Source organism: Lagopus leucura, unplaced genomic scaffold, assembly GCF_019238085.1.
Source record: "Lagopus leucura isolate 7727_CA_CO unplaced genomic scaffold, USGS_WTPT01 Super-Scaffold_100033, whole genome shotgun sequence".
NCBI lineage: Eukaryota > Metazoa > Chordata > Aves > Galliformes > Phasianidae > Lagopus > Lagopus leucura.
This window is the reverse complement of record NW_024962282.1, coordinates 3,658,483-3,684,839: the sequence shown is the minus strand read 5'-3', so window position 1 is coordinate 3,684,839 and position 26,357 is coordinate 3,658,483. Positions and strand designations below refer to the sequence as shown.

At 35.4% G+C, this 26,357-nt stretch overlaps 2 protein-coding genes across 15 annotated transcripts in view; both read left to right on the top strand.

Annotated features, from left to right (window-relative positions):
- IRAG1 (inositol 1,4,5-triphosphate receptor associated 1) overlaps positions 1 to 13,388 on the top strand; it is a 65,795-nt gene extending 52,407 nt beyond the window's left edge. For 10 of the 13 annotated variants that reach the window (XM_042881863.1, XM_042881861.1, XM_042881870.1 and 7 more), the window contains 8 exons: positions 1,187 to 1,318; positions 2,326 to 2,467; positions 3,145 to 3,197; positions 4,906 to 5,013; positions 5,437 to 5,504; positions 8,216 to 8,335; positions 9,409 to 9,540; positions 10,839 to 13,388. In XM_042881863.1, the coding sequence (XP_042737797.1) occupies positions 1,187 to 1,318; positions 2,326 to 2,467; positions 3,145 to 3,197; positions 4,906 to 5,013; positions 5,437 to 5,504; positions 8,216 to 8,335; positions 9,409 to 9,540; positions 10,839 to 11,079 (996 nt within the window). In that variant the 3' untranslated portion in view covers positions 11,080 to 13,388. The remainder of the gene's footprint in view (positions 1 to 1,186; positions 1,319 to 2,325; positions 2,468 to 3,144; positions 3,198 to 4,905; positions 5,014 to 5,436; positions 5,505 to 8,215; positions 8,336 to 9,408; positions 9,541 to 10,838) is intronic. The other 3 variants (XM_042881871.1, XM_042881872.1, XM_042881873.1) reach the window with 3 other exon arrangements.
- An 89-nt stretch (positions 13,389 to 13,477) lies between these two features.
- On the top strand, positions 13,478 to 26,154 carry LYVE1 (lymphatic vessel endothelial hyaluronan receptor 1). 2 transcript variants are annotated; one of them, XM_042881874.1, is made up of 9 exons: positions 13,478 to 13,739; positions 14,489 to 14,569; positions 14,843 to 14,979; positions 15,726 to 16,083; positions 20,828 to 20,987; positions 21,092 to 21,231; positions 23,376 to 23,651; positions 24,423 to 24,501; positions 25,228 to 26,154. In XM_042881874.1, the coding sequence occupies exons 4-9, from the start codon at positions 16,002 to 16,004 to the stop codon at positions 25,409 to 25,411; spliced, it is 921 nt and encodes a 306-aa protein (XP_042737808.1). In that variant the 5' UTR covers positions 13,478 to 13,739; positions 14,489 to 14,569; positions 14,843 to 14,979; positions 15,726 to 16,001; the 3' UTR covers positions 25,412 to 26,154. The 2 variants fall into 2 exon arrangements, with proteins under 2 accessions (XP_042737808.1, XP_042737809.1); XM_042881875.1 differs by lacking the exon at positions 13,478 to 13,739 and having other exon boundaries at positions 14,385 to 14,569.
- The last annotated feature ends 203 nt before the right edge of the window (positions 26,155 to 26,357 follow it).

Genomic DNA, 26,357 nt, shown 5'->3' with positions numbered 1-26,357 from the left:
AGGCTGCAATTTGTTAACACAGTGGCTACAGTGATAAAGTAAGTTTGAAAATGATTGTCATTGGAGTTGTTGCTCCAAATTCTCTTAGCTGTGCTACCACAACAAAGGTTTGCAGTACAAATGTGATTTCTCAACAGTTTCTAATAAAAAAGTTATTGTCCACCACTCCCTTCTTTGAAGGGAGGAGAGAAAAAGAAGGAGAAGAAGACATTACTCCTTTCATACAAATCATTTCAATGTGCTGACTTAATCTTGCAGTAGTATGAGGGAAAGCATGTGAAGAAGGGCACAGAGTAACTGATCAGAGAGAGGATTATGTGAACAGTGATACTCATTAATTATTTAAGACAATTTCAATGCTAAGACTGGAGCATACTGAAAATACACTTTAAGAATATAGGAATCAGTCAACATCACAGTCTGCTGTAAATCTGAACTACATTATGTCAGATTTTCTTGTATCAGTCCTTTTTGCAAATAGAAAGCTGATTCGGTGAAGAAATGTTCACTAAGGCTCTGGTTAATGAAAGATCTAAATTTGCTCTTGCTTCTAATACTAGTCCCAAGCAAACAATATACTCTCAGTATTAAATCTGATCCATCAAAGTGATGGTATTAATCAAGAGCAGAAAGCTTTGTAGTGATAGATGAAAAATGATTAAAAATATGCAACTGTCATTTGAATTACATGCAATATTGCTCTCTATTATCTCTTACTTTTGGAATTCTTAAGACCTTAGTGTCAGATTAATTTTCAAAATGACTGAAATATCTTGGAACTGATAGAACGTAAATTGCCTTCTTAACACCTTGTGCCAAGCAAGTAAATATGTCACTTGTTTCAGGAATCATTTGTAAGTTATATGTAAAATAACCTTGGTATTTGTAAAGTTTGTGAAGTAGGTAGAAAGTTGTGAATCACAACTGATTTCAAAGGAAAAAGAGTTACAAATGTGCTCAGCCCTTATTAGCCTCTTGAAAAGCGTGCCTACAGTATGCAGTAAAGCACCATTCTGTGTCAGAGTAGCAGCACTTACTTGCTTGTTGAGTGCTGTTCCTCTGTGATGAATTCAACAGTGTGCACTTCTGCCTGGATGTGTCTTATACCAGTTCTGTTACTCAGGTTAACTGATCCAAACTAAAAGTTGGAAGACATAATAGTAAGGCTTATATATTTTCTCTTCAGTCTTCAGCTCACTTATGGCATCACTACGAGCACAGAGAAGCTTACCAGAAACTACTGGAGGACATTGCAGTTCTGCGGCGTTTAGCTGCTAGGCTGTCTAGTCGTGCTGAAATGGTTGGAGCCGTACGTCAGGTAAGAGCATCACAGAATCACAGAATGGCCCGGGTTGGAAGGGACCTCGAGGATCATGAAGCTATAACTCTCCCCCCCACCCCCCACCACAGGCAGGGCCACCAATCTAATACTTTAATACTTAGACCAGGCTGCCCAGGTGTATGGTGTCTAGCATCCTGGTGTCTAGCAAATATATCCTGGCTGCAGATGTTTATTCCTTGGTTGTTGTTTTGATTTTTAGTTGCTAGTTTGTTTTGTTTTGTGTTTTTACCAACCATAGCTGTAGATTATTATCTCTTTGAATTTTACCATTTTGAGAGATTAAAAACATTTATTACAGTGTCAAAGAAGATGTCCCTTTTAGACTGAAACAAAATTCAAACAGAATTATCTATGAAGTTATGTAACATCTGTAAAATGGGTGTATGTATTATTTAGAACTATAACTGCATCACAAGAAACATTTAAAATTAGGGCAGCATGGATAAAAAAAAACAAAATTCAGTCAAAAAAGCTCATCCAGATTGGTAACCTGCCCTTGGCAATAGGTGAAAACAGTCAACTCAAAACTTAAAACAGCAAGTGTAAATGAGAATACAGCAGTACATTTTCGGGCTCAAGACTGTTACCTTTGTCAAATGAAGTAACTAGGCTGAGGCCAGTGACCAAGGGCTTGGAGAATTTGAAAATAAATGCACAAATGACACATAACCAATAGTGTTGGTTACCTAATTATATATAATTATATATAATTATTGATTATAATTACTTATATAATGTAGGCACAAAGACAATGTATAAATTGACATAATATGACAAAATAATGATGATTTTCTTTGGGTATTATTATTTCTTTGGGTATATTAATGCATTCATATTTGGTTCTAATTGATTCAGGAATTCTTAATCTTCAAGATATCAATATTTTTAATGAACAACTGACAGGGAACATGCACATAGAAGCAAATAATAAGTCTGAGAAATGTAGATGCAAGTCAAGTAATCCTCTCTTCTTTCTTCCTTAGGAGAAGCGTATGTCAAAGGCAACGGAAGTAATGATGCAGTATGTGGAAAATCTGAAAAGAACATATGAAAAAGATCATGCTGAACTAATGGAGTTTAAGAAACTTGCTAATCAGAATTCTAGCAGAAACTATGGTGCATCTGGTAAAAAAAACAAACAAAAATCCTCTAGTGTTTGTCTTTCCTTTGTACAGAGAGGTATCTAGTGATATTAATGATAAGAGGTGAAATATCAGGAAACCTATTCTACAGAAATAGACTTCAAATATATAGCTATAACACCTAAATTATTGCGAATAAACCATACTTAATGTTATAGCACAGTACTTTCAATTCACTGTCACTCACTGAATTCTGATTAGATCCAATAAGATTTGTACTGAAATCTTACATATATGCATAGCTTGCAGAGTTCTAACGCATCTGCTTCTGAAATGACAGTTGGTAGCAAAACCTAATTACTTAAAAAATTATTTTTGCCACTTTTTCATTCTTAGCTTTAGAGGCAGAAACTTGAATACGAGTATTTTCCTTTAAAAAAACTTGTATAAAGAGGTAATTAGTGGGCTTTTTTATGACCTCAGTATGAATAGTAATGGGGTTTTTTATGTGTGCGTTGTTTTTTGTCATTTCATATTTCTGCCACAGATGTATATAAGGCCAGAACTATGTGACAGATAAATAAGCAGTCATAAGAGACATTGTGCAAATACAGTATGTCTGAGTTTAAAATGCTGACAAGGGCTATATTAATGTCATTTATATTCACAACTGAAGATTCTTATATATTCTAAGACTGTTCCTTATGTACTGTTTTTAAGCAGAAGATGGAGTACCTCGTTCATCTAGATCCATGTCTCTTACTGTTGGAAAGGTATTTTTGCAATGTCTATGTACATTCAAATTTAATAGTCTGTATTCTAATATGGTAACAGTAAATTCTCAATATTGTTTGTGTCATCTAGTGCAAACGTATCCATGCTTTATAATTTTAGATGCCTGGTTAGGAATGACTTTATGCTTCTATGCGATAACAATAATGCTTGCTGTGAAGCGTAAAGAGAACTATTTATTTACAAATACTAATATTCCAGGCCATCTACCTCTGCTGCAGGTAGTGACATAGGTCCTATGCTTTACTTTAGTTCTTGGTGAGGATGCTGAACTTTGGATCAAAGCTTTCCATTTAATGAGGGAATCCTGCAACATACCATTTTCATTGTCTTAAGAATTACAATTGTGTTCAGAAGATAGATGCAAATAGTAATTTGAAATAGTTCTCAGTTACCATCAAAATATCTTGTATGGCTTTGACAAAGCATTGATACAGGGAGATTATCTCAGATCATTATGTACCTTAACATTGTTTTACACATTTTTCTAAAATTGCTTAGTATTTCCAAGAGTGCTGGAGTTCAAGTTTATTTAAATCCTCCTAACTTAACCAGTAATTTGAGGGACTTAAGTACCGGTTTGGCTGTTCTGAAATCTGGTGATGAAAGGCATTATTGAGTCTAGTATTTCTATTCATATTTTTTTCTTTAGGTTCTTTAGGTTTTGTTTATTCCTATCACTTCTGAGTGCTGAGTAAGAAGACTTCACTCTCCAGTAAAGTTTTTCAGGAGCACATTATGTGGACCTCTGTCATTAATTAATAGATATAATTGGTCCTGTCTAGAACCAGGATCATGGAGTAGCTGATCCCATGCATATGTTCAGTAAACTTATGTTTAACTCCTTTTCTGTAAAGTTATCTAGAGCAGAATCTTGGAAAAGTATGGGTATGTACTAAGATTAAGCTGGTAGATGCTATAGGATAGGACTTGGTTGGGTTTCTTACTCCTTGGGATGCATAGATTTCAGTAATTGTCTATCATATGGTAGGCTATTTGTCTTCTTAACTCATGACAGCAAAAGCTTGAATTATCTTAAGTGTACTTGAGTTATGTCGTGTCTAATGCTAGCATGTTTATTGTTTCAATGGGCTTTGGGAAATGTAAGCAATGCCACATAATGCTAGATAGATGCTAACAACTCGAGTGTGAGGAAGGAGGCTGTTCTATTGTGAAGGAAATGGATATTATTGTTTCTGTAAAAATACATAATTTTATAAGAAATAAATATATAATAGTGGATACAATCTATCATAATGTGTACATAACAAGGAAAGAGTATCATATTTAACTTCATTATTTTCTAGTAATTGTGACGCTGGTACTTTTCCCGGTATCGTTACATAGCTGGCTTAACCAAAGATCATAGCCTCTAATTAGAATTGAAGACACCAATTCAGAACATACCTCTTTGGTCACTTCACCCGTTGAACTTTAAGAGTGGAGAGGAAAATGAGCAGCAGCCCTGTACAAAGCCTCATTCTTCTCCAAGCACTTGCCATACCAGACAGTATGATATGAAGTTTTGGGGAAGACCACAGCCTAACAGCAGCATAATTTTGCTGCCAACTTTCCCTTCCCACAGGGGCTCGATGCTGGCATTAACTTACATTTTTGTCACCTATTAACTTGCAAAACTTTTCTTCAGCCTATTTTATTGTATGATAGATAAAATGTTCTTTACCATAGAATATGCCTCGGAGGCGAGTCAGCGTTGCTGTTGTTCCTAAATTTAACTCCTTAAACATTCCTGGTCAGTCACCAACAGCTTCACCTATACCTTCAATGCCATCTCTGGTAAGCAAAACTCACAAATTAAACACAAAATTTTTTGTTTAAAATACTTTTGCATAGACCAAGCCATGGTTATTAAATATGTAAGCCTTTCCATTGGTTAAAATTGGCCCCATCTTCACAAAAGGATGGACAAAAACAATCCTGTTGGGTTGAAGGGTTATTTTATTGTTTAGTGATCAATAGATGAAGAATTAGACTGGATTCTATCTGGAGTGGGGAAGCATTGCAGAGGTTTGATATTATTCGTTTTTAAATCCATTCTTTATTGTGGTTGAAACGATTAACTTGTGGGCTCTTTGATGAGGATATTGTGCTAGTGGATGAGAGAAGGAACCTTAAGTAGCATATTGATGTTGTTTTACTGAAGATCTATTTGAAATTTATTCATGGATGTAGCATTTATTGTTGTTTTTCAACTTACAGTCTGAATCACCTAGCAATGGAAAGAGCAGTCTAACATCTAATCCTGTTCTGCCAGCTGTTTTAGAGAAGTGAGTTTTCTGTAGATAATTCACTACCTATTGAATGTATTGAATAGTATGAAATGAAAATGTTGCTGATACACAATTTCAATTTTTGTGACAGAAAATATAGCAGTGCACAAGGTATTGAAATAGTGACACAATATTGACCCGAACTGATTCAAGACCTGTTAACTGTATTTTACTCTATCACCATTATTTTGGCTTTTTTCATGTCCAAAGAATTTACAAGCAGTATCTGAGAACTAAGTTTTGCTTGCTACAGTCCAACAGCCACTGCAATTCAATAAATACAAAATGCATCAGAAGATTTGAGTACTCCTACGTTTGGAACTCAGCAAAACTAAGAGTATTACGTGTAATGCAATTGGATTTTTTTTATATTTACTGCAATGCATTCATGCTGTACTTTGGATTGGCCATGAGCAACATTTGGTATGTGTAGTCTTAAACTTCACTGTTCTAGTAACAGAATTTTGTGTTCTGCTCTGGCCTTGTTTGTGTGTTGCAGGCTGATAAGAAATGCCATGATATTCAGGGTCATGTAGGTTTCAAAATTTGTATTAAAAATATATGAAATTAAAAAGTGTAATTTATCATAATGCTAGATAACTAAAATTCTGTATATGTCAAAACAATGGCAAATTGAGTGTTTTGTTTTGTTTTTAGTACAAAGTGAACTGAACATTCAGATAAAGTAAAGCACTCGGGTTTAGATTTTGTTTTTAACAGCCTTGTGGCCTGACAAGTTTGTATTTTAAAACAAAATGGGAATAGAAATATGAAAGAGGGGATTGTTTTTCAGGCCAATACCTCAACATCAACATTTTTATAGAACCTATAAATTGCAAGGAGATTTTTTTCATTAAAATATGTGCCCTTTTGACTCTGTTACTACCGTTAGTGCAGATGTACTATCATCACATAGTTATATTTGTCGTTCCATGGGTTTAAAGAGTTTCACTTTGGCATCAAAACAGTAGTTACGTGAACAAGGAAGGCAGAGAGTTTCAGTGCTGGAAAGCATGTACATCTGTAGGTTTCTAGAAGAAACTTCTAAGTTCTTCCATTTCAAATTTATTTAGACACATTACTGAGTTTCATGCAATTTCTTGAAATTTAAAACCAGTGTATAATAGAATGCATAGGTGGATTATATGAAAAAGTGCCTCTGGGATGAGAACGGAAGGCACATGAAATCCATTGTACAAAGTATTTGTAAACTGTTACCATTACAAGTACAGCTCTCATTGCATTTGAGAACACGTGTACTCATAGATTCGTGCTTATATATCGAGATACGTGTATATACACATACACAGTATGATATGTTCATATCCATCATCATCATAGAGAGCACAAATTAAAAAAGTCAGGCTCATTTTCAAATATTTGTTTCTTTCAAGAAATGTTACATATTATAAAGAAGCTGCTTGCAGATATTTCAGAAGTAAAACTTACAAAACGTCGATTTGTTATAATAATTGTTACTACTTTGGTTTAAACTATTCACAATATCACAGTAAAATATCTTAAATACTTATTTGAATTAAAGTTGGAGAGAATGTTTTAAGTTTCATATAGAATACAAGTTTGAAACTATTTATATCACTATTTATAGCACAAGTCAGAACAGAATGATTGCTTTCACATATTTTTGATTAGTGCAGAAATGGGACAGACTTTATCTTACATATTTACCTTTATCTCTGTACTTAATCAAGACTGAAACTCTGCAATAATTAGGAAAACAAAGCTGTGAACTATGGCAATAAGCATTGCCACTAGTTCTCACAATTCAACAGAACTCTGCAAGATTTGGACCATCTTTTGAAACTGTACAGAATTTCTTAAATAAAGAAGCTTTAAGCCCAAATGAAAATAAGGATTGTGTCAATATGAAGAATTGAAAATGATAATATGAAAATCCGTTGCTCTCAGATGACATCAGTCAACATTAATTCAGATAGTCAGATAGTTAGATTCCAGGAATTGGAATGGGATCTGCTGCTGAGCTTATTAAACCTCATCTTTGCTAAATTTGCTCACTCCTATCTGGATCACATAAACTTTTTGACCCAGACATAAAGAAATGAGGGCAGATGAGCACTGCAGAAAAAGAGCAATATTCAATAGCCTATCTTTAGGCTAAACACAGTTCTTAATTAGGAAAAAATTTATTGACAGAAGGTACGTACGTGTTTATACATTTTTTTTACTTGTGTGTAAGGTGAGTATGAATTTCAGTTTACTATGAAGTAAGTAAAGTACCTAAGAGGCATATAAAAAGAATACTTTATTAAATTAATGTTTGGAATTATTTCTATTTTTTCCTCTGATGTAGCAGAGAAAATTTTGAAGACAATTTTTAGAAAGCCAAAAGAGGAATTTTTTTTTTTAAAAAAAAGGAAAAATGAATGCCATAGGCAGGCCATGAAACAAATACGATTTTTATTTAAATAAGGAAATAAACATTGTCATTACTATTTTTAAGTTTTTGAAACTAAAATTTTGCCAAGTATGTACTTCTTTTGCAAAACATTTCTCCAACATACATTTAAGTGAAAAATTGCAGTTTTTCCTTCAAAGATTGGTTTGTAATAATCATTAATGGATCAGGAGTCACACATACTGATTGTTTTCTTACTCGGTGGTGTACTCCAAATATAAAGATTTCAGCAGTCTTGGTTTTGCTTTCATTTTCTCTTTTGTCTTGGCAGTGGAAAGACAAATGGAGAGCCTGACTGTGAAACCTCTACTTCTGCAGTGACACAGAGTGGGCTGGAAGAGATCAATCCTGAAACTAAAGCCAAGATAGAAGAGGAAGCATATAACAAAGGGTGGGAATATTTAATGAGAATTAAATTGTAAATATGTGTCACCAGATGTATTTTTGTAGTGTAATTCTAAATGCAAAATGAGTGATGTTATTGATACGACTTCAAGAAGACTGTCCCAGCTGAAGCAGTATGGGAAACGATGTGAGTTAACATGACTTTTGTCTTCATTGCGGTTGCTTACTTTCATCTTTTATTTATGTTAGCCTGTCTGAGAGAACCAGTTGTTTTCAGAGATTCTGAGTTGGATGGATGTTCATTTGTTGATAGCATTCACCTTCATGATGGGACATTCCAGAACAACCTTCTAAAATTCATATTCTGAAAGGTTTCATGGAACTGATTAACATGACATTAAATTTTGCTTGTGATCCAACTCCAACAGGTCATATACCTTCAGTCTAGATTTGTGTCTATTTTCCAGAATTTGCATCTATTTTCCAAATTAGAGTATCTAGCAAGTGTTCACAGAATCACAGAACTGTAGGGGTTGGAAGGGACCTCCAGAGATCATCGAGTCCAACCCCCCTGCCAAAGCAGGTTCCCTACACCAGGTAGCACACGTAGGCGTCCAGGCGAGTCTTGAATGTCTCCAGAGAAGGAGACTCCACCACCTCCCTGGGCAGCCTGTTCCAGTGCTCCGTCACCTCACTGTAAAGAAGTTCTTGCGCACATTTGTGCGGAACTTCCTGTGCTGCAGTTTATGTCCGTTTCCCCTTGTCCTGTCTCCATTCACCACTGAAAAGGGACTGGCCGCACCACTAAGGCCCCCAAAATGATTAAGAAAAACAATAATCAGAAATACACAGCAACTTCTTTACAATAAACAGAAGTTCTACTCAGCAGAGGATTATAATGGTTTTTTCCTTTTCCAAGATAAATTTGCTAACAGAGCTAATATAATAATCTATTAGATAAGGATGGCTATGTGGTATATTCATAGCTAATCTTTTGTCCTGTTCCAGTTCTGCAGAAACAGAGTTATTTTTGTTTTATTCCATGTAGCAAAATATAAAGCCAGCTTCTCATTACATAGGAATGTGCTTACAGACTAAGAAAAATTATTTGTGTTAAAGCTACCAGGAGGGCTTGAAGAAAACCAAAGAACTTCAGGATCTGAAGGAAGAAGATGAAGAGACACCAAAAGAAAGTCATGATGAACACGAAGAAAGTGAAAATGACAGTGAGATAAAAAGCCTGAAAAGCAGGTAAGACACTGGTGTATAATGTGATCATATGGTAGGAGACACTATATTCATGGTACCAATCAAGTGTGCTTTATGCTATTAGTATGTTTTCTTCCAGTCTAGGGAAGGATATTTGAACTAACTAGTTTCACAGAATGATTTATTCCACATAAGTACAATTGCAAAATGCAAAATTTTTATTTTTAGTTAAAATTTTATGGTTTTTTGCACATCAAAATGTTTGATCTTGATGGGGACAGGTTTTGAAGTAAAAATATTCCACAAGTGTTCTTTTGGTGATAAATGAATCTCTCTGTAGCACATCAGAAGAAAGTTGTAATTCAGGAATCTGATGCCTTTATTTGTGCATGCATCGTTTCCAGAAAGTCTTCACCAGTCTGTCCACACTAGAGTGTGTTCAGAATGTGCATTCACAAGGGAAATGCAGGTTAACATGAACTCTTCAACAATGCTGGGCTCCCTATGACTTGGAGGGGCACATGCTTGCTCTCTCTAGAAACTCTATAAACATTGCAGAACAGCACTATGATGGAAAGCTATCCCAGCTTTCAGCAGAGGGACACATTTATTACATTCATTGAACGCTCTTTGAATACAGCATGGATTTTGTATACTCTGCTTTATCATACCTGAAACATTTGTGCTTAACTGAAAAACTTTTCTATGCTTTCAGCTTTTTTTGTTTTCTTTTTTTTATTTTGGAGTTGATTGAGTTCTATCAACCTTGTTTGACAGAACTTCAATTTCCTGCATTCCAAAATTAAAAAAGATTTGTGCATTACAGAGGAATTCAATAGTGACCAAAGCAAATAAAATATCCAATCCCAAGATGTTAGGCATCTTTACCTGATCCCAAAGGACTGTTTCCAAGATTACTATGACTATAAATGTCTATTAATTTGAAATTCCAGCCATGTTCAGGATGGTCATCTCACTAGTCATGAAACTCATGAGGAAATGTTTAAGATGAAGTATGACGTTCATAGCTTGCTCAGTTAAGCTAAACAAGGCAGAATTTTAAATTGTGTCAAGCTCTGAGATTTGCCAGTTGACAGGTAGGAGAAAGAGAAGCCAAGGCAATTGCTTGGTAACTGCATACAGTCGTCTTGCAAATATCACCTATATTTGAATGTATAGCAGCTCTTGAAAGAGCAAATGTGTGATTCTTTCCTGACTATGCGTTTTTCTTTGTAAGAGAAGTAATGCATGATGCATATATGAAACTCCTCGAATTTACAAGCTCAAGGTAATTGATTTGCATATTATTAACGTATTACGGTATTCTTTTCATTTTACAGCAGACTTGAAGTCATCGTTAATTATTTATATATATTGTACCCCAAACTCTGTAAACACTGGAATGTGATATGGCTTGTAGTGGCTGCAATAATCATTTTTGCCGTGGTGTTGGGAATCTACCATTCATACAGCTCCTGTGATGAAGTATCAGAGAGACCTGAAGGAAAAGCCAGCTGTTCTGCTGCCCATCAGTATTCCTGGTGGAACTCAGGATTTCAACATGAGCAACGCACTGAATAACAAAGCAACACCATGTATTTATGGTACCTGAGAGAGCACAGTATTAGAACACTATGGTTAAGGGTAGTGCTTAGTCACCTGTACAGTTGTCATCTGTTACGTCTGTTACACAAGTGAGTTACTCCACCCATCAATCCTGGTGATACATTGTGAACATAGCTTGCCAAAATAATAACCTGGTAAATAATTATTTTTATCCTCTTAATTTAAATGACTGATTCAAATAATATTGAATCATGATAAGGTTTGGGCACTAATCAGCAACCAGCAGGCAATTAAAAGAAAGATTTGCACAAGATGTTGACACCTTTCCTTTGATTTTGAAGGCTATGATTAAAATCATATTTGCAGTTAGTGTTTCACTTTGCATTTCCTGAATTCATTGTTTTGTTGTTGTTGTTGACGTATTAATGACATTTGTGTCCTTTGAGTTTTAAAAATGTAATTTTTTTTCTTTTTTTTTTTTGGTTCATGATTTTTGGGTAGAAAGGTACAAGGCCAGTGGAAGGTTAAAATTATTTTGTCGGACAAGATGTCTTGTGGATGCCTTAATTTCATGAAGGAAACTATCAGTATGCAAGTACATTTATACATGTGTTTTATGATATACTGTAAAACTAGGACCATCTCTATTTTTCGAATGGGATATGTAACAAAACCTAAAAAGAGGTGTAGGTGGCAGTTTTGGTATCATCCCATAAGATCTGGGATCATGAGCCTGTCTTCTTTTGGTGTAAAGTCTGAAGCTCAATCGATCAAAGAAAACAGATTTCTAACACTCAGAAATTTAGTTTGCATGTTTATTGCTAATAACAAATATCCTGCTGGTGAATTTTGTTTGTTGCATCTTTAGCTAAATCTTTCTTACGAGAAAACTACATGGAGGAGTGGAGGAGAAAAAAAAAGAAAAATAGTAGATCACTGCTAGCTTTGGGAAAAAAAAAAAACACATATAAGCAGTTTGGAGGTTTTTATTATCTATATACTGCTTGTTTTTTTGGATGAATATAGAGTGTTTAAGGAAGTTCAAAAAGGATAATGGGAAAGTGTAATTTGGTCTAAAATTGTAATTGCTAAACAAGACAGAAGAGAGTTTCTTGCTAATTGTTTGCTATATATTTGATTCAGTTAGAATTCCCAACAATGAAGAATTACTGTGACATTTCCCATACTTCTAGTATTTAAAGAAACTTACAGATAGTAATACAGTATTCATTTATTAGAACCAGCTTCTTCATCTTAAAACTGTTTAGAAATAATGTTGCTGACATAATAAGGCAATAAAAGGCAAATAGTCCTAAGATTCAGAATCCACTATGCCAAACATTGTGATACATACTTTATATGACTACAGACACTTTGGAGCACACTGAGGAAAAATAGATAACAATGTCTGTAATTGAATTAATTTGTTCTTATTCACCTTTGCACTGATGTTGAACCAACACCTTATGTTAGTTGTTGTAGAACGTTATTGATGTCAGTAAGACTCTTCAACTGCTTAATATTGAGCATGTGCTAAGTTTTTGTTGGCCAGAGCGTGGACAGGGTCTTCATCCTCTTTCGGAATTCAGCACAATGGATTTTCATGAACTTGGTCCACAAGGCAAAATTTCATAAGTAGTTGTATTAATTGGAGCTGAGTTACTTGCAGTGTTTAAGGCGAGTATAATTTAACCACGAAGGTATTATTTATTATGGGGAGTGGATTGAGAGAAGTGAGGGATTTCTAAAAGGATTAAAAGATGAGGATAAAGTTGATGAAAATATAAATAGTTTTAATTTATACACCTACTGTGAGAAAACTGTCCAGTAAAAGTAATGGACCACAGTGACTAACAGCACATTAAATATTTTTGCTTGCATTTTTCAGTTAATTAGTGAAGACATCTTTTTGGATAGAAAACTAGGTTGTGGAAAAAACCTATTCTAAATGTAGTTTATTTCCATTGGATATTATTTTTTTTTTTTTATCTGTTTAAAGAAACAGAAACTAAAACACAAACACACAAAATCTCTTCTGAGTTCAGAGATCACAACAGATAATGAGAAATAGAATCTACTATTTATGCCATTAACACTGAAATAGATTTCTTGAGGTGCAATATTTATTTTTTGCTTAAGCAAGACACGTCTATTGTTTTCCTGCACAGCACAGATGTTTCTAGTAAAAGGAATTTTAAAAGGGCACTATTTTTTTGTATCATATTTAATTCTGTAACATTGTAAGATTTTGCACCAGTCTGCTGGTATTGTACTGTATAGTATCACATACTTGAGTTTTGAAATAAAAGAACAGTTTCAAAGTCCTCACTGTTGCTACCTTAAAGATTTATTTTTCACATGCACTCTGTCTGCATATTAATGAAAATGTTCTTCTGAAATGCCGTTGCCTTTTCTACACTGTGTAATGTAGTGTCATGTTATCCATACCAAGGATCTTGTCCTTAGTGTTTCATTTATTCAGAAAAATGGTGTAGAAGAGCAAGCAAACTCCCATGTCAATAGAGAAGAGGTTTGTAAGCAGGGTCAACCTCGTCATATCCTAAAAATGAGAGAGGATGCTGAAATATTCCGGTGAGAGTTTAACTCCTGCTTCAAAGAGTGGCTGCTTGAATTGAGGAGATAGAAGACTGCAACCATAGGAGACTAAGTGAAAGGTTAGGAGTCTTTATTTGAGTTGTGTTCTTTTTGTCTTGGAAGGTCTGGGAAGCAAGGGCTTTGTGGAGAGCTGACCTGCCAGACCAGTGCAAGGGAGACAGTGCTCAATTTCCACAAAGAGCACAAATTTCACTGCTGAATTTCTGATGGTCTGCTTCAGGGAGATAAAATCTGGGACAAAGATAATCTTGAAAGAAATAGTTGCTACAAGTAAAGAGACCCTGATATTTGTATTTTCCACGTATACATCTTTTTACTCTTAATTTGTTTCTGTTCCTATTTTTCAGGCTTCAGGTATCCTTTAGAAATGATTTCAGAGAACATTTAAGTCTGTTCTCCTCAGACCAAAAGATTTCTGTCTAGTGATCTTCATCATCTTTTGAAACATTTCTAAACATGTTGGCATGAGATGATGGGATGTTCCTTATAGCTTACCATATTTTTTCAAATGCTAATTTAAAATATTCAGCAAGAAGCTGGGTTCTTCTTTGCACACGAGTTAAGGTGAAGACCCATAAACAACTTACAAACCTTTCCTAATGATACAGTCCAGATAAATGATCTTCCTCACAATTTTGGAACAGCTAAAATGTTAAAAGAAAGAAACTGATGAAAAAAAATTCAGTCTCATTTTATCATTCTATTTTTTTCTTCATCTCATTACCTGTATATTGCTCTTAAAAGCCTTGGTGAAGGACCTTATATTTTTGTTTAGTTTAACCAAGTTGTTTTTGTCATTTTTTTTCAGCTAAGAATCCAATTAAACATCAATAACATGGACAGAGTTTGACTAAAGGAACTTTGCTACAGTGAGAACAATTGGCACAAGGTAGTAAACTTAGAATCATAGAATCACTCAGGTTGGAAAAGACCTTGAAGGTCATCGAGTCCAACCACAACCTAACCACACTACCCTACCTCTAACAACCTGCCGCTAAATCATGTCCCTGAGCACCACATCCAAACGGTTTTTGAAAAGAAATCAGCATGCAGTTTTAAAACACCTCTCTTCAGAATCCAACCTTGGAAATCAGTTTTCATGGCAGAAAATATTTAGCAGTTCAAGGCTATTGAGTTGGTTTTGTTTAATATTATTTTACAGTCGCAGACCACTAATCCATGAAAGCAGCAAAATAACTGGTAGTTTCTCCCACATCATGAATGCAAGTGAATCCTCTTAGAGCTTCAGTTGAAAGTCTGATCGCAGTACTGGAGATTGCTATCACTGTGTAGATGCATGTAAGTATTGTAAAACAAAGACATAAATAGAAGTTTGTCTTAAGATCTCCAAGAGATTTACCCACATTCAGTTCTAAACCATAGCTGAAACACAACCAGATTTTCATTTGTTTGTTAGTATTGGAGGCATAATTTCGTTAGCCACAGCAGCCATCTGCAACTTAGCCCTGTAGATGTCTATGTTGTAGTATCTACATAACCATGGTATGTGCTGCTGTAAGAGGTGGGACCTATGCCATCTGCTAAGACTTCCTGAAGGTTTTTGAAGTTACTGCTGCCAGGATTATCTGTGGTTTGAATCAGTCTGTTGGTATTAGTTTATTCAAAGCTCACAAAAGGCAGCAGTGAATAGGTTAGCTCCCATCAGTGTCCATATGTAGCCTCACAAGAAATCCTGCTTATCTCCAAATCTGTCCAAGAGCAAGTATCAAATTACCTATTATGGTACTTATTTTTGCACTGGAACTGAAAGGCAAATGATGAAGGTAAATACGCTGCATCAAGGCAGATAAAACAGTGGGGAATGGATGCCCTTCTAATTCCAAAATAAAAACTCCAATTTTGTTCCTCTGTATGATTGCCTGCCTTGCTGTGATTTAATAGCCAATTATTTTTATTTACCAGATGAACAGACAATATGATTAATGTGTTGTTAATCAGTAAAACAGGAAAAAACAGCAAAAGAAAAACTAATTTCAGAGTGTTTACTGACTTAGCAGTTTAACAGTCTTATCTCCCTTCCTCAGCTGTGTTTTTTGAGTCAGCAGTAGTTAAATTTTCCAGCAAGCCCTACATGAAAGAAAGTGTAAAGGGTGATTACAGATTTCCAGTCAGTGACCTCGCCTTTGAGTGGGACAGACAACACATCTGAGGTTTCTACGAAGCAGTGCAGTGACAGCTGAAGTTTCTTTCAAAAAGTCATCTCATCTGAAAGGCTATCTCAGACGTGCTCCAGTATCTCAATTCTTCTCAGCTCAGAAGACAAATCACCTCAAATTTCTCAATTTTCTGAGTTTGTGACAATGGCAACTTATTTTGGAGTTACCTCAGCGGTGTTATCAGTCTGGATTATGACATTCATGGCTCAAAATTACTGTATAACAGGTATGTGAAGTCCCACTTTTTAAAACATCATAGTTGAACAGAAAAGTACTTGGAAAAAAATAGATTTGCAGGCAAAATGGGGGAAAGAGGATATGTGTAAACAGGTTTGCTAGCATAGGAAACAACAGGCTCTTCATAGGATAGTGCAATGAAAAATAGCATAAGGAGAGTCTTTCATTGTTAGTCTAATTATTTGATAAGTTCAAGTGATATATAAATGCTACAGAATTGCTTGTTCCAAAATTATGATAATCCATTTAGAATTAAGTTTAGCATTATTGAAATGTGACTTTGTTGTTTTTAATAGACCATTTAACATAGCATAGCAAATATCTTTGTGCAATCCTCAGAGAGCAAAATCCGTATGAAATCAGTTCTTAGTTTCTGTGATAAAGTGCTATCATTAACACAGTTATTTGCACTGATTTGACAATATCTTGATACTTCCTTTGTTTGGAAAATTAAAGGAAACTTGCACAGGGATCTCGTGGCTCATCTCCAGGACAGAAACACTTGTCTCTGCTTAATATAACACAAATTTCCTATTTTATATAAACTATCTGTTTGAAAAATTAGTGTAGGGAATTGCCAACTTCAGCTGTGTCCTACAGTGTTTAGATAACCCCTTTCCCTCAGATGTTATTACATGTCCCTGCTTTTAGAATCAGTCATATAATACCCCTTTCTTCTGTAAGTCAGTGAAACTTGGAGGCCTCCTACACTAGACTTTCTGAAGATAGAAAATGTTTCCAGATGCTTCACTACAGTTTGCAAGGAGTAAATACTTTCTCTGCCTTTGTAAAGGAACATTACACCACTGTTGCAGAGAACTGATTTTCTTATCTACTGAAAGGCCTCTGAAGGAAACCTGGACTTGGGTGAATCAGATGTTCAGCTCAAGTCCTGTTGAAATTCCACGATTAACAGCAGTAAACTCTTCTACAGATCCCAACTACTGAATGTATTTTTTGCTGGGGAAATACCTTGAGTTTTAAGACTATGCCTTAGTTAGGGATGTTAGGACCCCTTTAGTTCCCCTCTAAGCCTTACTTAGAGCAACTACTCATGTACTCTCTGCTCATTTGCCCAAGAAGTCAAGTTAAGCTCATGGCTGATTCCTATGTGCCTTGGAGTTGTGTTGTATGTAGTATGCTTGTGCCCAGACCTGCCCACTCCTCTAGTGACTTACTGGCTGGGCTTCACTGATGGATCATGCATTGTAGCTGGCCTTCTGTCCAGAGTGGACTTCAAGCATGTGTTATAGGTAGCATATTTCTCTTTCTGTTCCCAAATGCACTTTCTTCATTATTCCTGTGTCTGACACATTGTCTTGCGCTCTACCAGTGCAAAGAGGATGTCAAAGACCTGTCACAGTGTGACTCTGCTTGGGTGCTGTGGGACTGTGCCCTAGTTGTGAGGCACTGTCATGCCTGTGCTGAAGTCACCCTCTGCTCCCTGCTCAGCTTTTAATGTGGAGCAGCTTCACTCTTGCTGCTCCCTGATGTCAGCAACCCAAGTAAGCTCTTTTTAACAAATCAGAGTGAGGGCTTGGGGGAAGGCAAAGAGAGAGAAACAGCTTCTTCAAAAAGTAAGAAGAGAATTAATGCAGAATAAGCTCACACTCTACACACATTCTTCCTGTCCTGTGACAAGTTTGTCCTCTTGTGAGATTTTTCTGTCTAGTCTTTCCCACCTCTCTCAGTAAAATGGATTTCTTATAAAAGACTCAAAGGGAAATGTTCAGTTATTAGTAGATTAACTAAATAGACCAAACAAAAATGATAGCTATGGGCAACTTGTAAACACAATGCTTTTAAAGGATTAGTCTGTCTCCTGTACAAACTGAGTTTTCCTTAATGCAGAAGTCAGAGGTGATTTTAAGAAGTGATGAAAAGTCTTGAAGAGCTTACTTTTCTCTTTCTGGATTTCATTTTCATGCTGTAAAACCAACCAAGATCTAAATCTAAATCCAAATTGGAACCAATAATTTTTTCCAAAACATTCCTTTTACTTTTCTATTTTGTTTTTAAATCCTTAGCAAATTCTAAGGTAAAACTTCGGCCCATGTCTTAGAATCACTTGTGTTAATGCTTACGACTCAGCTTTCTCGTACTGAATTAATACATTTATTGTTGTTTATATCTATTAAGCAATTCTCATTTTATAATCTTGTAATTGAATGACTGAAGACTATAGCAGTTTACAACTAACTAGACAGCTTCCTAAGGGAAATAGTTGTTTAATTAAGCACTAACAGTATGAGTGACATCTGAGCAAGTAAGGGGAGAAGAGAATTAGGAATAAATAATAGAGAAGGAATGGGAGCTTGAAAATGGGATGTGCATCAGCAGATGAGAAAGAGGGGAAATGTAAAAGTTCTCAAGAAGATGGAGAGCTCCTTGCTAGCAAAAAGGAATCTAGAAAACAATGCTGGAGCACCTGCCTGATACCAAGAAGCTTGACCAAGATGAAGACATACAAGGGGTCATTCATGAACACACACTGACTGGACAGGAAGATATTTGACAGTAACTGAAGAAATTTGATGCCATGATTCATCATCTTGCTGGGATTCCTTGAACAGATTTGAGGTTCTTGATACCTGACACACACCTCTTCACTGAGCAACAGTGTATTTTTGGGTCTTAGAGCTCTGAATTCTCACACAGTGTATTTGGCCAGGATTGGATGTAGCTATGATTTGGCTATGGGGATGCTTAAGAGCTCATTCATTCACTATCTGTCTGATTGGGTCTGTGCTATACCAGGAAGTGCTTATGGGAGGCCACAACTCTGCAGATGCTGAGATAAATCCATCAAGTTCAATGATTGCTCTGTGCAACATTTAAATCCCATTAAACTAAACATAAAACCAGAAGAGATGCATCTTTTACCAGAAGATATTTCCAACTGCACCCCATTCAATGGAAGCAAGAGTGGAAAGTCTGCCTTTGTTTATGCCTTCCACACAAGCTTAGACATCTTCTTAACCTCTTCTCATGGTGCTAGTTCTATCATTCCATTCAAAAAATTCAATTGAACCTCTGTTGCTAAGAAATTATAATGATGGATCAGTTGGTGTTGTCACTAGTATACATAGCTGGTGGACATACAGAGCCTGTATAGAATGTCCAGCAAGGAAGTAATACCTGTGGGAGCTGGTTATTTGGACTGTTTGCAATGAAATCCTGAAATGGTTGCAAGCTTAAACAAATACCAAGAAAAAAAAACAAGTGTGTCCAGAGTACCCAGTCAATCTAGTTGCATTTTGTTGTGTTTTCTGTTGATTTTATTTTGACAAGATATGGGAATTTTCTTCCTAGGAAATGTGGAGCTATTTTGAAATTACTTCTTACAGGCTATTCCTTTTCATTTAATATGGCAATTACTGTATGCAACTCAAAAAAAAGAAAAAAAAGGAAAAATATTTTTTTTTCTGGCATATGCTTCTGGGAAATATCTGAACAAAGAGTACATCTTTTCCCGTTCTCTGTAAAATCCTGAGTTCTGTCCTACATCCTTAACTCAGGCTAAAGGAGTACAGCAGGCATAATCACACCTAAACTATGTCTTCCCTGAGGTAGTTGCCATGGATAATGTGCCAGATGTAGAATCTTGAAAATGCTGGATAAACTGCCTATTGTTGATGAGTTTGGGAAAAGTATCATAAATCCATCTATCTTCTCTCTTCCTACCATCTGCTTCCTGCCTCATACTCAGCAAATTCAGTAGTTGACCGTACATGGAAGAAAAAAATAAAATCATGCCAAACAATATAGGTTGCTCTGAAAAGTAATGCCTCCCATTTATTCCCATGGAAACTACATCACACACAAAGAGCACAGTAACACTATTTGATAGAGAAAATTCTCAGCTTCTAAACACCCTTTTTCACATAGTCACCACTGATAGTTGTGCATTTTCACCAGTGATGAATGAGAGCATGCATGTCATGCTCATAAAAATCTGCACCAGTGGCAGTGACTTGCTATTGTCAGTGCTGAAATGCACTGCCCATCACATCACTGTGCTCACAGGCGTGTTTGTCCACCATTAACATTCAGCAAGCACTGATGAATGTCAGTAAGTGCATTTTTTTTCTCTTGGCAGAATTTGGTGACACACCATTGCTTCATCCACACTTCCATGTTGAACTCCATTTTGTCAGGCTGCCCCTCTGCTGCCATCTGTCACACTGCAACAACATGTAACACAATACTGGTGTGAAGGTTCAGCTTCTACTTCCATACCACCAACATCTGTCTCTGATGTTGTGGGCAACGTAGCAAAATGAGGCGTTTCCTTCAGAGCAGCTCTCACAGGAAAGAAAGATAAGTTTAAAAGAACTGAGAAACTATTTTAAAATCTCTCTGTTAAGAAGAGTGCTCTGACAGAATCCAGCCCACTGCTTTGGTGCAACTTTGCTTTTATCTTTTTCATTTTTTTTAAAAAGGAAAAAGCCCTGAATCTGATCTGGTAGCAACTCAAATGCCAGCTGTGTTTACATTTAATTTAATGACTGTCGAAACTTTTGAAATTCTAGACTATTGTGTTGAGACAATACTTTATCGTAAAGTAGTTATTTTTATAGAAATCACTTTTTTGCCATCCTCGAGTTAGAAACTTTGAAGAATAGGCAATTTGCCTGAATGTGATCTTAAGCGTGATCTTAAATTTTACACGGAGGATAATTGTTAGCATTAATATATAAAATTAACTTGGAATATCTATGTCTAAATTACAGGTTCCACGCTTTCACCTTGCAGGATCACAGGTGTAGGACTGTATCTTGACGAGAAAGTGAATTTTTCAGAAGCAAGTAATGTGTGCAGTCGACTGAATCTACAACTGGCAAGTAAAGAACAGGTTGAGAAGGCTTTGAAAAATGGCTTTGAAACATGCAGGTATACAACATCCATTAGTTTTTCTTTATTTTCAATACACCCTTTTACCTAACGTGAAGCTGTGTAGAAATCTACTATTAAAAAGACTTATGCTTTTATTGTAGTTCTGGATGGATAAAAGATGGATTGGTTGCCATTCCTCGTATAACATCCAATAAGAAATGTGGTCGGGGCAGCGTTGGACTAGTGAACTGGCGTGCTAATCAAGCTTCTAAATTTGCAGTTTACTGCTTCAATTCTTCAGGTATGTAAGTATAACAACTACATTTCTTGTGTTTGGGTTTGAATTCTTTTTAAAATATTTGCATACAAAATATCATAACAAATATGTAAGTTCTTATCATTTGATGACTCTTTCACCCGATCTTAAATATTGTCAAGCTTTATTTAGCTCTGCAAGGTTAAAAAAAGAAAAAGAAAAACAAACAAAAAAATCCACGTTTCCAAGCAATACAGAAATTCCATTCCATTGCAAGAAATAGAGAAATTCCATTCCATTGCAAAATAGTAAGTTGGTGTTGCTATGGAAGATCTTATTGGAAAAGATGCTTTTGCCATGTCAACACAATATATTTAGTGGGTTTTAACTGTCTAGGAGATTAGGTATGGTGATTTGAAAGATGGTAGGTAAACAATCTGCAACAAGGCTGCCTGTGTAAACGTACATATTTTTTTGCAATGACCAAGAGAGGGTTTCTTAAGGAAAGGCTGATTCTTTTTTGAAAAAAAGGAAATGTATCCATTAAATTAAATGGAGGGTCATTTAAGAGACCATAAAATCAACACAATTTCTAGTCTGTTCTCAGTAAAACAAAACAGCTTCTTTTGTAGGACATAATCTGAATCGTTTTGTTTGAGAAAAGATCTGTCCTTCCTCTCCTCCTTGACTATCTGTTCCTAGATCAAAGATACAGAAGTAGAACTTAGGTCTTGATGTAAATTAGATCTTCATTCAGAACAGATTGGTATTGTTTCTTAATTACTTCTACCTTATCTACTGAAAATAAGTACTTAACTGGAGGTTTTGTGTATTATGTAACCATCCCAGTAAATCACTGATCATGTATATGGTGAAATTATTTCTAATCAGTGCCTTGACCTTGCCAGTGAGTTTTAGGTAACAATACAAAATTCTGAAAACAGATGTGTCAACAAGGGTTGGGAAAGACCAGGAGAAAGACGGCTTTCCAATATATGCCCATACAATGATAAGAAGACAGACTGTGCCTATTTCCTGTGGCATCCCCCAGGAGTCTGTCTTGAGACTGCTGTTCTTTAATGTTTTTATCTACAACCTAGAGAGTGGAAGTGAGTGAAATACGTGTCATTTTGCATCAGAAATCTTGGATAGGCAGGTAACATTAAGGAGGTAGCAAATAATTCCAAAAAGAAAATTGATTGAGTGGCTAGAAAGTAATAATAATTAAAAAATTAACACTGTGATGATTCTGTGTTTCTGCATCTTAATAGCCAAAATGCCACCTGTTCTAGACATTTCTTAGCTAAAACATTTGTAGTTGTAACACCAAACATCATTTGGAAACTGTTGTGGAGAAAGACTAAAAAGCCTCTGTTACTCAGCTTTTTATTCTGTGAATGTAACTGCGTCACCAGACTTCCCAGGGGATTCATTTGGAGCACAGTACATACGTCATTTCCCGTTATTTATGTTGTAATCTGCTTGTTTAGCAAAATCTTTACAGCTTTTCAAAATGTGGATCTTCACCAAAAAAAAGTGAATTTTCATATTTTCACACAAGCCAGTTCAGTAGTCAGATTTTGCATTTACATATAGAAGCCCACTTGCACCCACATTTTTATACAGTCAATATTCACATCATTTAAATGGCTTAATCTCAGAATGTGCCTGGTGTTTGTTTCTTTGTAGGCACCAGCAGAACTGTCTCATTGTTCATTTTGCTCTGGTGCCTGATTTACCTGAAAGTTTTATGGGATACTTTTCCTCCTAGGAAATCAATACTGTCAAAAGTGTCAACAGTGCATGTGTATGCTTTGAAAATATAAATAATAGCATTTATTTTCCCATTATATAATGGAAATGCTTTTGAAGCTTGGATCTCTAGTTAAGATTGCTTTCTGCAGCAGGCCAGGTTATTTATTTATTTTTAATATGGATTATTACTATAAATACTCTTCAGAAGGAATCATCAGTGCTATGCTATTATAAAATGCATACCACTGAAAGCGTTCAACTATTTAAGTAATGGTTCAAAGTGTACACGAATGGTTTTAGCCACTTGTTTGAAAAAAGCTTGCCAGATTTAGATAATGCTTTTCTGACCAAGCAAATGATCTCCAGAAGGAAATGGCTGGACAACAATTTCTCTAAATGTTTATAATCTTATGTATTTCCTTTCCCTACTATAGATGTTCAAATTAATTCATGTAAACCAGACCCAACTACAACCATACTACCATCAAGTGTACCAACAGAATTAACTGCGTATTCAGGTTCAGATTTGACTGGGAACACCACAGCAGTGCCCACTGCAACTGAACCAGAACAAACCCTGAAAAACGTGAGATTTCGGATAATATGTATAACTGAAACTATATTACCAACAGAGGGGACTACTACAACAATGCCAGAGGAATACCACACTTACCCTGCTGCATTTAGGAACGATGGTGTTGTCTTTGGAGGTAAGGGCAGTGCTCCTTAACTAGAATAGCTCGTTAGTGAGATACATGTTAGCAGTAAAACTGCTTACCGCTGGTTTTATTTGCTACTCCAGCATTCTTTTTTATATAGCTGAACCTTGAAGCAGAATAAAATGTCACAAAGCTTATAAAAAAGGGTTTTTTTAGCATAATTTTTAAGTATAAGATCTTAAGATTTTATTCTTTTTGGTAACATGTATGTATGAAATGGTGGAAATTCATTGTGGTTAATGTGATTTGGGGTGAATACATTTCTGAGAAAGTCCTAGCATAGCACCATGTGCTCTGAATAATTGAAAACAGCCAGATCTGAAAAATAAAAGAAGCCAAGAAAGTTGTAAGTAGAACAGTGATTTGTTTTCCAGATACAAGGTGTGAAAAACTAATCCTAACAAACAGAAACTGGAAAATAGACTAAATATATGGAAAAACACATTAAATGGAAGGACAGTTAATTACAAAAACGTATTTTCTCAGTAGGTTGTTTAAAAAAATCTCTGATGAGCAGATTAGACAAGTATGACAAATGTCTGTCAAGGAGTGCCTGAGTGCTTTTAGCCTCTCAAAACAAGGAGCAGGAGTAACCAAGGTTTTGAGATTGCTTACTTTTATTCTTCTATGAGTCTATGTGTCCATACATACCTTTTACACTAGGCTGGTTTTAGAAGAATATGGACTTATGTTCATAAGCCTTTAGAAAGTCCAGTATAAAGATATATAACACCTTTATGCTTACCTCCCTTTTATCTCTAGGTATCCCCACTGCACTCCTTGTGCTGGCAGTCATCTTCTTCATTATTTCAGTTCTTCTAGCAGTCTGCTACATCAAAAAGTAAGGTTTTTCTATCTTTTCTCTTAGAGTGAGTTAACTCCTAGAGTACAAGCAGTGAATATTTCATAAATACAGCTAAAGAGGGCTGTAATGATAATGATGTAACTGTAAAACAAAGAATTAAATCTTCAGCTCTGCTGTTCTGCAGTTAATTTTTGTTGCTATTGTTGCTACGCCCTTTTAGAAAAGCAATCAGACCAATATTACCTATTTTTGATTAATCAGTCACACCTAGTGTGGAGTGTTGCTGTCTGCCAAAACAGCAATATTTAAGCATGCAACTGCATATATATAAGCCTATTTATGCAGCTTTCTTTTGTTTCTTTCAATGTCAGACTCGAGAGAATAACACTTATCCTTCAGAAAAAAAATACTTGTTTACTCCCTTTGAGCCATTTAAACAGATCTTCAACACAGAGGATCACTAGAGATCAAAAAGTTGTGCCCATTTCTAACATTCTTGCCCAGCTTGCATTATCATTATGTACCACAAATCCTGAACATACATGGTTTGTACAAAGCAAACACAAAGCAGAAAATATTTCTTTAAAAGGCACATTGCTTTTAAAAGTACAGTGAGCCCACTTGCTGCTATTCTCTGTGGCACTTCTGCCTTGAATATAGCAGAGAAAGCAAATGCTAGCTATTTGGTAGTACCTCTCAACAAATAAAATACTAAACTAATGTCAGTGTTTCTGCTTTAATATCCTTTCTTTTTATTTAAAGGTACAAGAAATCCTTCCCATTTTCAAACAAGAATCAGAAAAAAATGGTTGAAACTACGACTCTCAAAGAGACTGCATCAAATGACAAAACACTTGAGAAGGAAACAAAGAATAATGAAAAAAAGGTAGAAGAGGCCAAAGCCAAGCCTGAAACCACAGTAAAATGTCTAGAAGTGGAAGTTTAAGGTCAGCAGAAGAGGGAGGAGAAACGTACAGTTCTTTTTAGAAATATATAAAACAAAGCACATAACTTAGCAATGCTTTTAAATGCAGGTGACTGTAAATACTCATGAATTTTTTTTCTCATCTTAACATATGAAAGCATTTTTTTTTAATAATTACATCTTCAGCTATAAATGCTCTTGCAAAAGAATATGGTATCTTACTTGAAATAAATAAAACATCCATATTACAGTTCACTTCTTAACAAAGAAGTAAATCAAAATTTGCTGTTAGTGACACACAGTGTGTGACTATTTGCATGAAATTCACATCAATATGTAATGAAAAATTCCTTTATATCTGTATGGGTGATCTGCTAACTTAATGCCTAAAATAAAACAATACTAGGTCATAAGTAAAACAACAGTAGGTTAATTTGTTTCCATTAAGTAGTTACACACTGTTTTTTAAAAAGTCTGTTTACAAACAGAATAAGCCTGTTTGCAAGTAAAAAATCAAGACTGGCCCACTGCCATTCCAATATCAAAAGAAGGGTACAAAGATGCTGATCTTCATCAGCATCCTTGAACAACTTTCTAAGGTATATCATCATATAATTCACTGTTTTATTTATTAAAATCTGTATCATTCTTTTGCATCAGATATTTGACAGGGAAAAAGAACCTTGAACTGTATTACAATGGTTATATTTAAGGTCTTTGTGTGTATTTAAGTGAGGCCTTCCAAATAAAGGCTTCAAGTGGTATAAGGCATTTAGAGTACTTCATAAAACATGAAAGTTGGTAGAGATGTTTGTCTAGACCATTTATTCTCATGAAAACTGTCTTATAGGAGAAAAATCTCATATAACCTCAATGTTACAGAAGTGATTAGTGGATATGAATGGAAAAAAAAAAAACAACCAGCAATTTACCAAATATTTTATTGAATACATGGTTTAGATAACTT